This window comes from Gymnodraco acuticeps, unplaced genomic scaffold (assembly GCF_902827175.1).
Source record: "Gymnodraco acuticeps unplaced genomic scaffold, fGymAcu1.1, whole genome shotgun sequence".
Taxonomy (NCBI): domain Eukaryota; kingdom Metazoa; phylum Chordata; class Actinopteri; order Perciformes; family Bathydraconidae; genus Gymnodraco; species Gymnodraco acuticeps.
Window position 1 is genome coordinate 180,886 of NW_022991252.1, and position 17,134 is coordinate 198,019.

General features: G+C 42.7%; 1 protein-coding gene across 1 annotated transcript; it reads left to right on the plus strand.

Moving 5' to 3' along the window:
* Positions 1 to 9,606: 9,606 nt before the first annotated feature.
* Positions 9,607 to 13,490, plus strand: LOC117561965 (GTPase IMAP family member 9-like). Its single transcript, XM_034239704.1, has 3 exons — positions 9,607 to 9,675; positions 11,090 to 11,191; positions 12,227 to 13,490. The coding sequence occupies exons 1-3, from the start codon at positions 9,648 to 9,650 to the stop codon at positions 13,189 to 13,191; spliced, it is 1,095 nt and encodes a 364-aa protein (XP_034095595.1). The 5' UTR covers positions 9,607 to 9,647; the 3' UTR covers positions 13,192 to 13,490.
* The last annotated feature ends 3,644 nt before the right edge of the window (positions 13,491 to 17,134 follow it).

Below are 17,134 nucleotides of genomic sequence, written 5' to 3' on the forward strand. Positions count from 1 at the left end.
CTCAGGTGCTTCCCTGGCAAAACTCAAATGCTGCTTTCAGGAGCTAGGCGTCCCCTTATCCGAAGAGAAAACCATAGGACCCGACACAAGCTTGGAGTTCTTAGGCATCGCACTCGACTCCATAGACATGAAAGCATCTCTCCCCAGCGACAAACTGCAGCGCATACGCGACATCACTAAATCCTATTGCGAGCAACAAGTCATCACCAAACAACAGCTGCTCTCCCTCCTCGGGCACCTCAACTTTGCCATGCGCGTCATCCCCCAGGGGCGCTCATTCATCTTCCGCCTCCTGGTCGCAGCGTCGGCTGTAACAAACCTCCACGACCGCGTGTTTCTAGACGAAGGCTGCCGCTCAGACCTATGCTTCTGGTTGCTCCTGCTCGCCCACTGGAATGGCATCACCTTCTTTTACGACGACCTCGTGTACTCCTCCGATTCAATGAGGTTTTTCACGGACGCTGCCCCATCCGTGGGTTTTGGGGGTTTCTTTCAGGGATGCCTCATCCTCCGCCCTGCACGAGATCTATCCGATTGCTGTTGCCTGCCACGTGTGGGGTCACCTCTGGCTACGAAAACGCATCTCGGTGCTCTGCGACAACCAATCAGTGGTCGGGATTATTAATAAAGGTCGCTCCTCGTGGAACCGCGTTGTTGTGAAAGGGGCAACAGGGTCATTATGTCACCTAATGGGCGTTTTTGGTTCTTATCTAGTACATTTAGCTGATAACGCTACTGGAATATTTTCTTGAATAAAAATGATAAATGTAAGCCTTACAGTATTATTTCCCTTTCTTCTTGAACCACTGTTTGTCAGCCACATGAGGGTGCTGTATCTCAAGGATTTAATTCAAAGTTGACCTTTCTCTGCTTCACAGCATCTGAGCTTAACTGCCACATCCTGTCATGACCAGAGACTGAGAGCTACAGTTCAAAGTGCTAACCACAGTCTGCAGGTTTTTGTGAACTTTAGAAGAACAAGGTGCATTTCTTGTAAATTCTGAAGGGAGGGGGGAGCAGGGTTTACTGATGGCAGTTATCTAAAAGTGAAAGGAAAATAAATTCTAATGACAAATGTAAGGGTGTCAATCATTTGAGACCCTGAATAAGAGGTTGAATAGATTCATATCACATGAACGTGAAAGCCTAGAGGGGAGAGAAATGGCGGTAAATAAAGGAACATGGTCAGTTTAATCACTATTACACTGAACAAAAATATAAATGCAACACTTTTGTTTTTGCTCCCATTTTTCATGAGATGAACTCAAAGATCTAAAACATTTTCTATAAACACAAAATAACCATTTCTCTCAAATATTGTTCACAAATCTGAAAAAATCTGTGATAGTGAGCACTTCTCCTTTGCCGAGATAATCCATCCCACCTCACAGGTGTGGCATATCAAGATGCTGATTAGACAGCATGATTGTTGCACAGGTGTGCCTTAGGCTGGCCACAATAAAAGGCCACTCTGAAACGTGCAGTTTTGCTTTATTGGGGGGGTCTGGGGGGGTCCGAAATCCAGTCAGTATCTGGTGTGACCACCATTTGCCTCACGCAGTGCAACACATCTCCTTGGCATAGAGTCAGGGGCGGATCTACCGGGGTGGCATGGGGTGGCAACTGCCACCCTAAACAATAGCCTTGCCACCCCAGCTGCCACCCCAGTTGGCATCTTTGTTTTGAAAGAAAAGTTGTGGCTCATCGGACATTTATGAGAGAAAGTCTCTAATGTCCGAGTGCAAGTGAATGCAGCACAAGATGCACGTCATGTAACCCCTCCCCCGGTCCTGGCGCGAGAGTGGAAATATGATTGGTGGCGAATTCACTTGAACGGGGGGACGGCGCAAAACGAGAAGCCTTTCGGACCCAAGCACTGAAGGAATGAGGTAGTTGCGGTCTACAATGACAGAGAAGAGAATGTCAAGTTTGGCTGTACTCAGCATTGAATCAAAACGCACTACAGCTGTTGATCTTAATAAGTTTGTGAGGCGTTTTGCTGAACAAAATACTAATCGCCGCATTCAGCTGTAATAGACATGCCAACTTGATGCTCTGCTCACGGATGACTCGATGAGAATAACAAACTGTTAAGATGATGACCTTGTATGCGTGTATATATTTTTTTATTTGAGGGGGTCTGCCCCCAAAAAACAGTTTTAAGTCCTGAGAAAGTAAAATAAGACGGTGTGTAAAACTACACTGCCCAGCCAACAGAAAGTAACCACTTTGAATGAACTAGGCCAGTAGGTAAGGACCTTCCACTGGATAATAACTGCAGCGATGTTTTAGCTGAATACACGTTTTTTAACCCTAACTGATGCAGTTAGTCACTTCTTTAATGTTTGTTCTTTCTGATATAAAGTCAAGGTTGTAACTGTATATCAATAATGATATAATGACTTGTTTTTCAAATTTGAAGGAGGGTGAGCAAGCATCTTGATGAACATTCATCATTAACTCCTCCAAAAAATATATAGTTTATTCAATAATAAATGAATATGTGAATCATAACAGTTCTTCACTATATCTGTAAAGCGTCTTTGAGCACCTGTAAAAACACTAACAAATTAAATCTATTATTATTATTTATTAACAGTGATTGACAGCTGATAGGAATGATATGATTGTTAATAGTATCATATTCATTCAGACAAACATCGATGAGACAGTTAATTAATGTACTTATTGCAGCAGTCTGCATAGATTTGGTTCCCCTGCTGGTCTAAGAGTGAGACAAACTCATTCAGTTATTGTTCAGTTAAAATTCATTAAATTACATCTGCCACCTTATATGTAAGGCTTTACTGATGTGCCACAATAATATCACCTATGTGATTGAGTTAAAATATTAATATTGTGGCTTTCCAAGTTAACATTGATTGTAGGGGTGTAACGGTTCACAAACATTTCGGTTCGGTACGTACCTCGTTTTTAGGTCACGGTTCGGTTCGTTACGTATCACAAAACATTACATTTTTTTTAAAAATTATTATTAAACTGTGACTAATGTATTCAAATAAACATTAAGGTGCAGCATTTCGATGAACTGAAATAATCTGTATTTGAACTGTACTAGTACCTAAGCAGCCAGCTTGACATTAGGACTTGCTTGTCATTGTATTTTGTTGTTTAAAGAAAGATGAACTTGTCCACATTGCTTGCTGAAATGGCAGATCTGCTGGCACTAACCATGTCTCCTGCTGTGGAGAACACCCTCTCGCTAGGGACAGTGGTAGCAAATACAGCCAGGTAGCGCTAACATGGCAACATAAGGATATTTGGCGTTTGTAATAGCTTTGGCTTGGTCTGAACTTTCTGCGAGTGGTGGAGGCTTAAATGCTAGTGGGAGTTGGGTTTGCACTTCAGTCTTTTTTCTTTTGGTACCGGTAATATTCACATTCGGGTGATGCCTTTTCAAATGAGTGTGATGTATTGCCAGCCGCGTAGCCAATGTTAGTTGAACAATGCCGACAAACAGCTTTGGTTCGGTCCACCTGTCTTTGTCCGTCATCCTTGTACGTAACTGCGAAACCAAAATGTTCCCAAACCGGAGACTTCAATGATGCTGGAGGATTTTCAGCTCAACTTTATCTGCGTTCGCCATTTCGACAGTTCCTCAAATTACTGACTACATTTGAACGCATCCCTGTGACCAGCTCTCATAGTATGCCTCTCGTCCAATGAAATGACTTGGTCGCTCTATGATATATACCTGAGATTACTTCCAGAAAGTTGTTCATGTTCTCAATTTTTTACGTTTAACGCTATATTCGTTCGGTACACACGTGTACCGAACCGAAGGGCCCGTACCGAATAATTTCAGTATGGGTACGTGTACCGTTACACCCCTAATTGATTGATATGATTGCGATTTAAATCAGCATATACTTCTTTCAGGGGATGCCACCCCTCAAAATCTCCTGCCACCCTCTTGCCACCCCATGAATATTTGTCTAGATCCGGCCCTGCATAGAGTTGATCAGGTTGTTGATTGTGGCCTGTGGAATGTTGGTCCACTCCTCTTCAATGGCTGTGCGAAGTTGCTGGATATTGTCAGGAACTGGAACACGCTGTCGTATACGCCGATCCAGAGCATCCCAAACATGCTCAATGGGTGACATGTCCGGTGAGTATGCTGGCCATGCAAGAACTGGGATGTTTTCAGCCTCCAGGAATTGTGTACAGATCCTTGCAACATGGGGCCATGCATTATCATGCTGCAACATGAGGTGATGGTCGTGGATGAATGGCACAACAATGGGCCTCAGAATCTCGTCACGGTATCTCTGTGCATTCACAATGCCATCAATAAAATGCACCTGTGTTCGTCGTCCATAACATACGCCTGCCCATACCATAACCCCACCACCACCATGGGCCACTCGATTCACAACATTGACATCAGAAAACCGCTCATCCACACGACGCCACACACGCTGTCCAGACCCTCCAGAAAAACGCGGGCTAAAATCCTTGATTATGCGATCAAACATGCGGGGTTTTATGTGATTTTATGCGTGAAATGGGCAAGACACTTCACCCCAAATTGCTCCTGTGGGGATTGCCCACAGTATTGAGTATGTAAGTTGCTTTGGATAAAAGCGTCTAACAAGTGACATGTAATGTAAATGTAATGAAATTGCGAAATATGTGGAAAGTTGCGAAATATGCGGAAAAAATAAATATTGGGCTGTCTTATTTATTTATTTATTCTCTCTCACACACAACCTGCCACTAACGTTAAACCCCTTTCCTATTCAATTAAACACATTCAATGTTTATTTATTGTAAAATAAATTGGGCTATTTTAATCACACTCTCTCTCTCTCACACACACACACACACTTCTCCGCCTCATTCTATTTTCATTTACTCGTTCGTTATCTGACCAGCTTCAATCTTGTAGGCTTCTCACCTCGTTTCTTGTAGCCCTTGAAAGGGTTTTGGAGGTCGATGCCTCGGTGAACGTGAGTTGTTTGGCTTTCTTGTCCGCAGCAGCAGAAAGCCTTTTCGAATGTTTGAATGAATCAAAGTGGGTCGTCACCGTTGATGTTCTCTTATGCTCCAACACAGTTGCAAGGGGTGCAGAATAGTTTCCCCCCACTTTCGTGCGAGACATCGGGGAACTGCTTTGCCCGGTCTTTAGCAGAAATGTTCGTCGGTAAATGAGATGGATTAGATTTTTTCATCTTGGTGTTTTCTCTCTCGTGTGAGCTCCACACGTTCACTCTACGGTGTTGTTTACCTTCTGTGATGCGCGAGCTGATGACGTCGCGTCATCATCATCATCACTTCACGTCAAGTCGAGTTAACTTTTCTTTTTTCTCAACTTTGTGTGGAAAAATGCGGCCTTTTGATAAATATGCGGCCTTTTAAAGATTTGCGCCATTTTGCTGATTATGCGGTAAATTCTGCGATCGCAGAATCGCGTTTTTCTGGAGGGTCTAGCTGTCTGCCATCTTGCCTGAACAGTGAAAACCGGGATTCATCCGTGAAGAGAACACCTCTCCAACGTGCCAGACGCCATCGAATGTGAGCATTTGCCCTCTCAAGTCAGTTACCACGACGAACCGGAGTCAGGTGGAGACCCCGATGAGGACGACGAGCATGCAGATGAGCTGTCCGAGTAGCAGCTGTCCGAGTGGCTGGTCTCAGACGATCTTGGAGGTGAACATGCTGGATGTGGAGGTCCTGGGCTGGTGTGGTTACATGTGGTCTGCCGTTGTGAGGCCGGTTGGATGTACTGCCAAATTCTCTGAAAATTCTTTGGAGACGGCTTATGGTAGAGAAATGAACATTCAATTCACGGGCAACAGCTCTGGTGGACATTCCTGCTGTCAGCATGCCAATTGCACGCTCCCTCAAAACTTGCGACATCTGTGGCATTGTGCTGTGTGATAAAACTGAACATTTCAGAGTGGCCTTTTATTGTGGCCAGCCTAAGGCACACCGGTGCAATAATCATGCTGTCTAATCAGCATCTTGATATGCCACACCTGTGAGCTGGGATGGATTATCTCGGCAAAGGAGAAGTGCTCACTATCACAGTTTTTTTCAGATTTGTGAACAATATTTGAGAGAAATGGTTATTTTGTGTATATAGAAAATGTTTTAGATCTTTGAGTTCATCTCATGAAAAATGGGAGCAAAAACAAAAGTGTTGCATTTATATTTTTGTTCAGTGTAATAGTGATTAAGCTGACCATGTTCCTTTATTTACCGCCATTTCTCTTCCCTCTAGGCTTTCACGTTCATGTGATATGAATCTATTCAACCTCTTATTCAGGGACTCAAATTATTGACACCCTTACATTTGTCATTAGAATTTATGTTCCTTTCACTTTTAGATAACTGCCATCAATAAACCCTGCTCCCCCCTCCCTTCAGAATGTACAAGAAATGCACCTTGTTCTTCTAAAGTTCACAAAAACCTGCAGACTGTGGTTAGCACTTTGAACTGTAGCTCTCAGTCTCTGTTCATGACAGGATGTGGCAGTTAAGCTCAGATGCTGTGAAGCAGAGAAAGGTCAACTTTGATTTCAAACCTTGAGATACAGCACCCTCATGTGGCTGGCAAACAGTGGTTCAAGAAGAAAGGGAAATAATACTGTAAGGCTTACATTTATCATTTTTATTCAAGAAAATATTCCAGTAGCTAAATGTACTAGAAGAACCAAAAACGCCCATTAGGTGACATAATGACCCTGTTGCCCCTTTCACACCAACGCGGTTCCCGTTCTAGGAACGTGCATTTATATTTTTGTTCCAGTGGCGAGCCGTCAGGGCCCTCTAGGCCCTCTGTGAGGGCCTAAGATATTCTAAAAAATAATATTTGAAAACATGAAAAAAAAATACATTTTTTTTTAAATATTATTTTTTTGTTGTTACATTTTTCATTAGTTTTACCAAAATAACTTGATTTAATTGTATTTCAAATAATATTTCCAAAGAAATAAATCCTTCGAATCTGCCTGTTCAGTTTCTGTTGGAATGTGAAGGGTTAAATGCCGTCTCTGCGAGTTATGTGAAGACGGGAGAGCTTGTTGGTCCCTCTCTACATTCACAGAGGGCCAGCTGTAGTAACTCAACGAGAGAGTCATGTCAAATGACAGTACAATTGACCAATCATATCTTCCCTCTAAATGGGCGGGCTTTATTTTCGCGGACTTTATGACAAGTTCCGCCCGCTGTGAGGTCTATGCAAGTGGTGCAGTGACGCGTCCTAAAACCCGGAAGTAAGCTTCGCTCGGATTCCCTCGACAGAAAGCAGTGGCATTTCTCCATAGGGTTTTGGAAAATAGCTCGAAATAAGGTCTGTGGAAAACGAACCTGTTAGATAAATGCACGTTGTGTTCAGCCGGATAATATCCACATGTCTACCCTACTTTTATTATTTTCGAATCATAAATCTAATCGATAGATTTATGATCGATAGATTTATGATCGATAGATTTATAATTAGCATACATTCGTTCATGATTGCTCAGTGATAGTGATGACATCGTTGCGAAATTATTAACCGAGTCATTTTCAAGATTGAGTTACAATGATAAACTGGAGTGGCAAAGGATCAGCTGCATGACCCGCAAGTGCTTCATCCAAAAGGACAGGAGGATGGACTTTGTGTTTCAGTGATTTATCATCAAAGGTAGGCCTAAGTCATTTTCAATGTGGTCCGCCGTGCCGACTTAGTTCATTTGTAATTGTTACATGGCTGTGGGTGCCCTGGCATGATAGGTGTTTATATAAATGGTGTTGTTTTGTGTGGTAGAAGGTCGCTGTCATTGATGCGTTTTGCACCCCGGGCCGCTGTTTTGATATTCCGCTGAAGTATACGCTGTGACGTAATATCTCTTCTTTTGTTTCGAGGGAAGTGGGGTGGGGTTGGGGGGGTGGTGTCAGAGGGCCTAGGTATAAAAGTCACGGCTCGCCACTGTTTTGTTCAGTGTATGTTGTATGCTGAATCAGCCTGTGTTTCTTATGAAAACACTTTGACAAAGTTCAGGCTGCTGTAACAGTGTGGATCAGTCCAACACAACAGCTGCTGAAGGAGTCAAACTCTAAATTGTCAGATAAAAGTAGCATCGAAAATCACATTCTTCTGGACTGTGTGTCAGTGTCTGAAAATAAATCCTGTTTGTGCATTGAAACTTTCCAACGCATTGAACTTTCGGAAATTGTTTATTTTGTTCAGCCTTCTTCTCAGATATCAAATACAATGATGAGGGGCTCAGGATTGTGATGGAGGGGAAGACTGAAGCTGGGATGAGCTCCACAGGGAACAGCCTTATGGGAATCAGAACTTAAAATGAACCTATCATGCTATATTTGAATAATATATTGTAGGGCCATACCGGTATATATTCATACGTTTTTTTTCCCAAATACCAAATAGATCAAGCTGTTACCATGCCACGCAACCTCTCATTCCCCTGATAGGTGGAGAGTTGCCCATATAGGCGGAGCTCCTCGTTTCTGCTCAGAGAATTTTCAAATCTGTATCAGATCCGTTGCAGCCCCGTTTTTAGAGATTCGGTTATGGAGGAAAAGAGAGAGGGTTGTGTTTTCTGACACTTGGTGAGTTCTCTGGAACACCGGGGACACATATTCATTCATGTATAAAAGACGTACAAGAGTACATTTTGCATGATAGGTCCCCTTTAAATAAGAATCCCTTGCACCGTACACTACAATCTTCAATAAAAGCAAAACAACTTATAGTTTATATGAAGATTCAACAGTGTGAGGAATTGAAGATCAATGTGTTTATATCAAAACCTTGATGAAGGGAGGGGGAGCAGGGTTTACTGAGGGCAGTCATCTATAAGTGAAAGGAAAATACATTCTAATGGGAAATGTAAGGGTGTCAATCATTTGAGACCCTGAATAAGAGGCTGAATAAAATCATATAACATGAACCTGAAAACCTAACGTGTAAATAAATGGCAGTTTAAACACATCCATGCCCCTTCCCACCAAACCAGTTTGGTTCTAGCTCCGTGCTTTTCTGGTTCTGAACTGGTTCTCCTTGTTAGTCCCAGTTGTGTTCCCAGCCGCTCACAACCACAACAATGGCGGACTGCGTCGGGTTGATGCTCGTGTTGCTTTTAATAATATGAAGCCAGATTTGATTAAATCACTATTATGCTGAATGCTGAAGCTAACTGTCCATGTTTCTTTTAAACACTTTGAGAGCTGCAGACTGCTGGAGGTGCTTCAAACTGTAAATAAAATGTAGCTCTACATGTCCATGTGACCTTGGGAAAGATACTTAATAAATTGGTATGGCCAACGTGTGTGAGTGTGTGTGGATGTTAGTCTCCCTGAGCACCTTGCATGGCAGACTCTGCCTCTATGAATGTGTATGAACGGCTGAATGTTGATATGTAAAGAGCATTGAGGGCTTATATCTAAAATATGTAAATCTGAACACATGAGGCTGTATTTCCCCTTCTTCTGTTTATTAAGGGAAGGATTTTATACGTTTTAATCTAATAATCATCCCACTGTAGCTGAACTTCAGACTGTGATGTCAGCAGTGTGTGGGTGTGGTTTGCTTCATGCAGTCTCTGTTTAAGGAAGTGTTGTTGCAGACTAACTTCACTTCCTCAGCTCAGCAGCAGACCAGCTCTTCCTAACTAACTATGGTCAGCAAATGTGCCCTGCTGAATGGTAAGTTGATCAACTGTATTCATGCTGTTGATTGTAACATTTTCATTTAAATATATATTTATTGTTACACATAGGCTACATCATGTCATAGTCCAACTCTGCCATAGAGGGAAACGCTTACAAGCCAAACCTGTTGATGTTAAACCTGCAGTATATGAACTCCTTGGTGAGTGGAGAGGGAAGTATTTTTATTTGACAGGCCAGCGCTGTTTTTATCGGCGAGGGGTGGATCTTCCAGAATTCTTTTTTAAAACCAAATCCCTTGTGAACTTCATCTGAGAAGGTTCTGCTGGGCGGGCAGTATGGCAGCGCTGGAGCACTACTCCGGTTTGATTGTTGACATGTTTGTTTATAAGAGCCGACCCGCCCTCTTGTTGTATATCAGTTACTGATTGAACGCTGCAGCTGATCTGATACTTACTGCAGTTTCACACCAGAGTGAACACTGATGACAGGTTAAACTCAAGATCATCACTCTAATGTATTGTATACATTTGTTTTCTGATTTAAGATCTAGTTAAAGGTATGTTTTAAATGTAAATGTTAAAGTGGACCTATCATGCAAAATGCACTTTTTGATGTCTCTTATACATCAACATGTGTCCCCGGTGCGTCGGGGAACTCACGCAGCGTCAGAAAATAAAACCTTCTCTCTTTTCCTCCGTACCCAAATCTCTAAAAACGGGGCTACAACGGAGCTGATCCAGATTTGCGTCCGGTATGACGTAATATCGGAAATGCAGGCTGGCTTTACACCCACGGTCCTATCAGAAACGTTGTGTTAGTGCAATTTATGGCTCACCAACCTTACATGTTAACACAGAGAGAGATCAATAAAGCACTAACACAGATATCGTTGTGATTCATTATTATTCAGTTGCGCAACAACAATAATCAATCTGGAGTAGCATCACCTTGCTTCAACAGCAACCAATCAAAGAACACAAGTACAATTTCACACAGGCATATATAGCTACTGTAATGAACGCACACAGACTTATCCTAATCATGTTTAACTAGCACACGAACCTCAATGTCTTCCCTCCAAACTCGTATATGTTCCCAGATGTCGAAAGTTCACTTATCTCATGAAATCCTTAGGAGTAAATTAACTGACAAATACCTAACTGCTTTTATAACCTGAGGCCTTCTCTGTACTTCCTCTGACATTGGCATCAGCTCACTTTAAAATGAATACATCGATTGATAATCAGCCATGGCCCATAGGCCTCTCCAAATCGGTGTGATCTAACTCAACAACAGACTTGTATAGCTTATCATGTGACCTTAATGAATAAGCCAGAAATACGCTGTAATAAAGATTCTGCCATAACACTTGCTATCAGAAACAATGCCCGACTGTTTTTCCAACCGTGTGTCTGTCATGATCAGGTTTTTTGTCTTGTTTGAAAAGTGTTCCTGCGACTTTGGCTGCTTGGGAGTGCGGTCGTCTTTCAATCAGGATGTTGTGGGTTAGAGCCCAGCCCGTACAGTCAACATGTCAACGATCCCTCTGGTAAGATACTGGAGCCTGAGTTGCTCCTGATTGCCAATGGTGTGTGTGTGTGTGTGTGTGTGTGTGTGTGTGTGTGTGTGTGTGTGTGTGTGTGTGTGTGTGTGTGTGTGTGTGTGTGTGTGTGTGTGTGTGTGTGTGTGTGGTGTGTGTGTGTGTGTGTGTGTGTGTGTGTGTGTGGTGTGTGTGTGTGTGTGTGTGTGGTGTGTGTGTGTGTGTGTGTGTGTGTGTGTGTGTGTGTGTGTGTGTGTGTGTGTGTGTGTGTGTGTGTGTGTGTGTGTGTGTGGTGTGTGTGTGTGTGTGTGTGTGTGTGTGTGTGTGTGTGTGGTGTGTGTGTGTGTGTGTGTGGTGTGTGTGTGTGTGTGTGTGTGTGTGTGTGTGTGTGTGTGTGTGTGTGTGTGTGTGTGTGTGTGTGTGTGTGTGTGTGTGTGTGTGTGTGTGTGTGTGTGTGTGTAGTTGGTGTGTGTGTGTGTGTGTGTGTGTGTGTGTGTGTGTGTGTGTGTGTGTGTGTGTGTGTGTGTGTGTGTGTGTGTGTGTGTGTGTGTGTGTGTGTGGTGTGTGTGTGTGTGTGTGTGTGTGTGTGTGTGTGTGTGTGTGTGCTAAAGAGATGTATACGTACAGTCCATTTACCCCGTGTGTGATGTCTGTTTTTACTTCCTGTCTTTGTGTTTTCCCGCCTGTTTGTCTGATATATGTCTTCCCTTGTCTTTGCTTTCTATACATCGTCTATGATCCCCTCTGGTTCCTGATGTCTGGTTTTATGTTCCTTGTGTGATTCCCTGCCAATGCTCCAGCACAAGTTGGGTTTCCTTCTGATTTAATGTGTTGTGATTTTAGATTATATTGTTTGGTTTGATGTAAATGTGTTAATGTACAAAGAGAGGGGATATCAGATGTTAGAGGGTCTGACAGGCACTCCTTGTGGTTTATTTGTATAACCATAAAAGGTTCTATTTGGAACCTCAAAGGTCTTTTGTGGAATTGCAAAGAACAAAAACGTATGAACACAGCAACAAATAGTTTTTTTCTGTTTTTCAGTCTGTCCGTCTCAACCTTCTACAAACTGCCACAACACATACTCTGGCGATACATACTACCACAATGATAAGGCTGTCCGGATTGTGATCGTTGGGAAAACTGGAGCTGGGAAGAGCACCACAGGAAACACCATTCTGGGAAAAGAGTACTTTAAATCAAAGTTTTCTTCTAAATCTCTGACTAAAGACTGTGCTAAGGCCTTTGGGGAAGTGGAAGGACAAAAGGTTGCTGTCATTGACACTCCAGGTCTGTTTGACACCAGCATTGATGAAGAGAAGACCAGAACATATATTGTTCAGAGCGTTGTTTTTGCTGCTCCTGGACCTCATGTCTTCTTGGTCGTCATCAGACTGGGCAGATTCACAGATGAAGAAAAGCAGTCAGTGCAGAAGATTCAGGAAATCTTTGGAGAGCAAGCAGACAGATACAGCATGGTTCTCTTTACTCACGGTGACCTGCTCGAAGACCAAACTATCGAAGAGTTCTTGAAGGAAAGCGAAGAGCTGCAGGAACTTGTGGACAGATGTAACGGCCAGTACCACGTCTTCAATAATAAGGTGAAGGATCGTTCTCAGGTCAAAGAGCTGCTCGACAAGATCAGTTATATAACAGAGAAGAACGGAGGAAGCCATTACACCAATGAAATGTTCCAGGAGGCAGAGAGGGCCATAGAAGAGGAGAAACAGAGAATCCTTAAAGAGAGAGAAGAGGAAATACGCAAACAGCAGGAGGACCAGGAGAAGAAAATATCGGAAAAGTATGAGCAACAACTCCGGGAAGCAAAGGCAGAAGGGGAGAAGTTCAACAGGATTATAGCAACTCAGGAAAAAGAAAAGCAGGGGGCAAGGAAACAACTGGAAGAGATGCAGGAAAGAATCGCTAGAAACGAAGCTGAGAGAAGCACTTCAATTTTCAAACAGTTTTTTGAATTTATTGTGAAAGTGGTGAAACAAGTGTTTTCTTAAATAAACATTTGGTTCAGTTTTGATGGTTTACAATCTCGTAAAAGTGCAGAATAATATGTACACATGCACATTTGCCATCATGTCATGAACATAAACTAAGAGCAAAAATCCAAAGAGCTAGCTGGACTCTCTACATGCATTTTATATTGGTGGCTTTTAAAAGAACAGGTGGCCTTTCTTGTAAATGCTGATGAGAGGGTGAACTGGGTTTGCTGTTTATAGTTCTCTAATGGCGCATTTCCACTGCAGCGGGTAGCCCCGTTTAAGCGTCCTTAACCGTCCTCAAGCGGCCAGGCCAGTTTTTGGTGGCGTTTCCATATAGCCTAGTACCGGCTAGCGGGTACTTTTTCCCTCTTTTTCCGGCCCCATAAAATCGTGGTTCCCTCAGACCAGGGCCAGGGCTGAACTAGTGACGTCAACACTCTCGACTGCTGATTGGTCAGAGAGAATCGTCACAAGATCGCGCGCGAGTTCATCCCTAGCGTCGCATATATATATCTAGAAGCAAGCTTGCAGCATTTTTATAAACAGCATTTTGTAAACGGAGGAGCTACAAAAATGGCTACGTCTAATAAGAAAAGCACACCGTGGTCGACCGAGGAGGTGACGACGTTCCTACATCTCATTGGGGATGATCAAATCCAGCAGGAGCTCGACGGAACAACTCGAAATGTGAAGCCGATCGCCCCGCCTACACTGCGTTGCTACCCCAGGTCCTAAACTGTAATGGAAATGTGCCACGGCCTCGGACGGCCAGCGAGGCAGCCCGAGGCCTGAGCGAGGACGCTTACGGCCCGTCTACACTACAGGCGTCAAAAAATGCTTTCAACGCTTCGCCCATTCATTTGAATGGGGTGACGTAGGATATTTTCAAACTTCGCCGAACTGCATTGTGGGTAGCATGGCAAGGCGTTGCAAGCATGGCAAGCGTCAATCGGCGTCAAAAGTTGAACAATGTTCAACTTTTGAGGCTCGATGCTTGCTCGAAGCTGGCGTCAGCCAATCAAATCCCGTTTTTGCAATTCCCGCCAGTACAAGCGCTAGCCAATCAAACCGCGTGCAAGCTGGGAGAGCCAGACCGCAGTTTATTTCCTCATATTCCAAACGAGAAATTACGGTAGCAAATCACCCGGTTCTTTCCGACCAGAACTATTACCGGGATACAAACCAGAGGAACCAGGCATGGAGGGAGGTGGCAGAGACAGTGGGTGAAACTGGTAGGTTTTCGCCTGTTTGGGGATTTTATATCCAGTTTACTTCGTTTTAACATTGCTATTGCTTTGTATGTCGGGGGCGGGAGATTCATGTGATTGGTTGTTGGTCGCCTTGGGCGTGAGAAATCGCCAAGCCTCAGACACGCCCAGCTTCAAGCTTTTTCGATGCCTGTAGTGTAGACGGGCCGTTAGGGACGCTTAAACGGGGCTACCCCGTTGCAGTGGAAATGCGCCATAAATGAACACTGAACATGCAGGTGGACTGGATATTCAAGCTGTGCTAAAAACAGAACAATAAAGGGCGTGAATCAACAAATTCCAATGACCATTGAAGAGCTGAGAAAAAACACGACAAGTAAAAGATTGTAAAGTGAAATGCAGAATAAATGCAACGGCTACATTTTGATGCTACTTTATGTAGGTATGTCTATCCGAAAATAATAATGTTCTTGTGTGTTATGTGTAGGCTGTGTAGATCTGTTGTAGGTTACATTAAAACCATTTTGAATAAAGCGACATATCAACTTGTAGAGAAGTTCTTAGTGTTTGCTATGTTTAACTTTGTCATCCTGATTGTCCATACTGTCATTTTGCATCGTTGGTCTTTCTGTAAACACATCAACGTTTATAAACATTTATTTCACCATTTAAGGTTTTTTGGGCAGTTTTTACTCATAACAATTTAGGGTCTAAGAATGAAAAGTTCTGTTGGTAGAGTTTGTGATTTTCAAAGTATGGATGTATGAATAAAAAAGACTTGACATGACTAGAAACACTGAAGACTACATTCATCAAAACATGTAATTTATCTTGTACATATAAAGACAGCACTGCATTTAAAACAAATTAAAGAACATCACTCAAAGACAGAGTTTGCTGAACCTTTTTGATTTAGTCTCAATGGATAAACAGCCTGTAAAATAACACGTACACACCCAGTCTGCATTGGGTGTGGTTTGCTGCATGCAGCTCATACAAAAGGAATTGTTTCAAACAGTCTCTTAACTCTCAGTCTTTACCTCACTGTAAACCAGCACCTCTGCTCTCTACAATCCAATAATGGGAGGCTTTATTAACAAAGACGGTAGGTCAGGATCAGCATGTTTTATATCCTTTATCTATCGGGGACACAGGTGTCTTTTTTAATATTTGTGCATTCATATTTTGCATTGTTTTCATCAGTAATATGATGATCAAGGACTTATTTGAAAACTATTATTAGTCTTCAGTCTACTTTCATTTCCCTTCTTATTTGGTTGAAATATTTCGTCAGTTTATAATTGTGTTCATATAAATTGATCTTTAATTTGTTTGTGTGTGAATGCAGCACATTGGCCTTAAAATGGGGTTAGTGCAGGGGTTCCCAAAGTGGGGGTGAGACCCCGAGTGGGGGTCGCGAGATGATTACAAAATTGAAAATAAAAAATATCAATTTTTTTGTAATTATTATTAATAATAACGTGTGCAGAGACATTCTTCAGGGGCGGACTAGCCATCTGTATAATTTCCCCGCAATGAGGCTCCCCCTTTGACAATCCATTAGCGCAGTGTTTCTCAAACTTTTTCATACCAAGGACCACTTGACCAATAAAAAACACTCACGGACCACCTGACTCCACAAATAATAATAATAATACATTTATTTTGGGGGGCGCCTTTCATAACACCCAAGGATACCTTACATATGTTGAGTATATCTCAGTCTTAAAACATATATTATTTATGATTTTCATTCAATACAGTTTCTTTGTGGCATTTAGAAGAACAGGGGGCATTTCTTGTAAATGCTGAAGGGAGGGGGAGCAGGGTTTACTGAGGGTAGTTATCTAAAAGTGAAAGGAAAATACATTCAGGACATTAAGGGTGTCAATCATTTCAGTCCCTGAATAAGAGGTTGAATAGAATCATATCACATGAACGTGAAAGCCTAGAGGGGAAATAAATGTCAGTAAATAAATGAACATGGTCAGTTGAATCACTATTAAGTTGTATCCTGAATCAGCCTGTCAATGTTTCTTTTGAAAACACTTTGACAAAGTTCAGGCTGCTGTAACAGTGTGGATCAGTCCAACACAACAGCTGCTGAAGGAGCTGGAGTCAAACTATAAATAGTCAGATAAAAGTAGCATCTAAAATCGCATTAATCTGGACTCTGTGTCAGTATCTGAAAATAAATCCCATTTGTTCATTGACATTTCAGATATCAAATACAATGACGAGGGGCTCAGGATTGTGATGGAGGGGAAGACTGAAGCTGGGAAGAGCTCCATAGGGAACAGCCTTATGGGAATCAGAACTTAAAATGAATCCCTTGCACCGTACACCATACTTGCCAACCCTCCCGATTTTCGCGGGAGACTCCCGATTTCACTGCCCTCTCCCGGTTTCCTCCCGGGGTCATATTTCTCCCGCATTTCTCCCGATTTCTGACCAAATCAGATTTACTCAGGACTGTTTCCACTCGGACTTTAATACAGCTACACCATTGTTTGGTTGTCATGGTAGCGCGTCTCTTTAGTAACGTGCGCAACTGAAAGTCTGAGAGGGTGAGGCAGATAGTCACATAAAACAGAACAAGAATCGACAACTCGACCCTCTGCTCACTCCTTTCCTGTAAAATACAGGTCCAGCCCACACATATGCTCCATCAAGGATGGTGCTACAGGCTGCAAGACATTGCATTTACCACTACAATAAGCATGTTAATGTTAATCTAATACAGCTCCGGC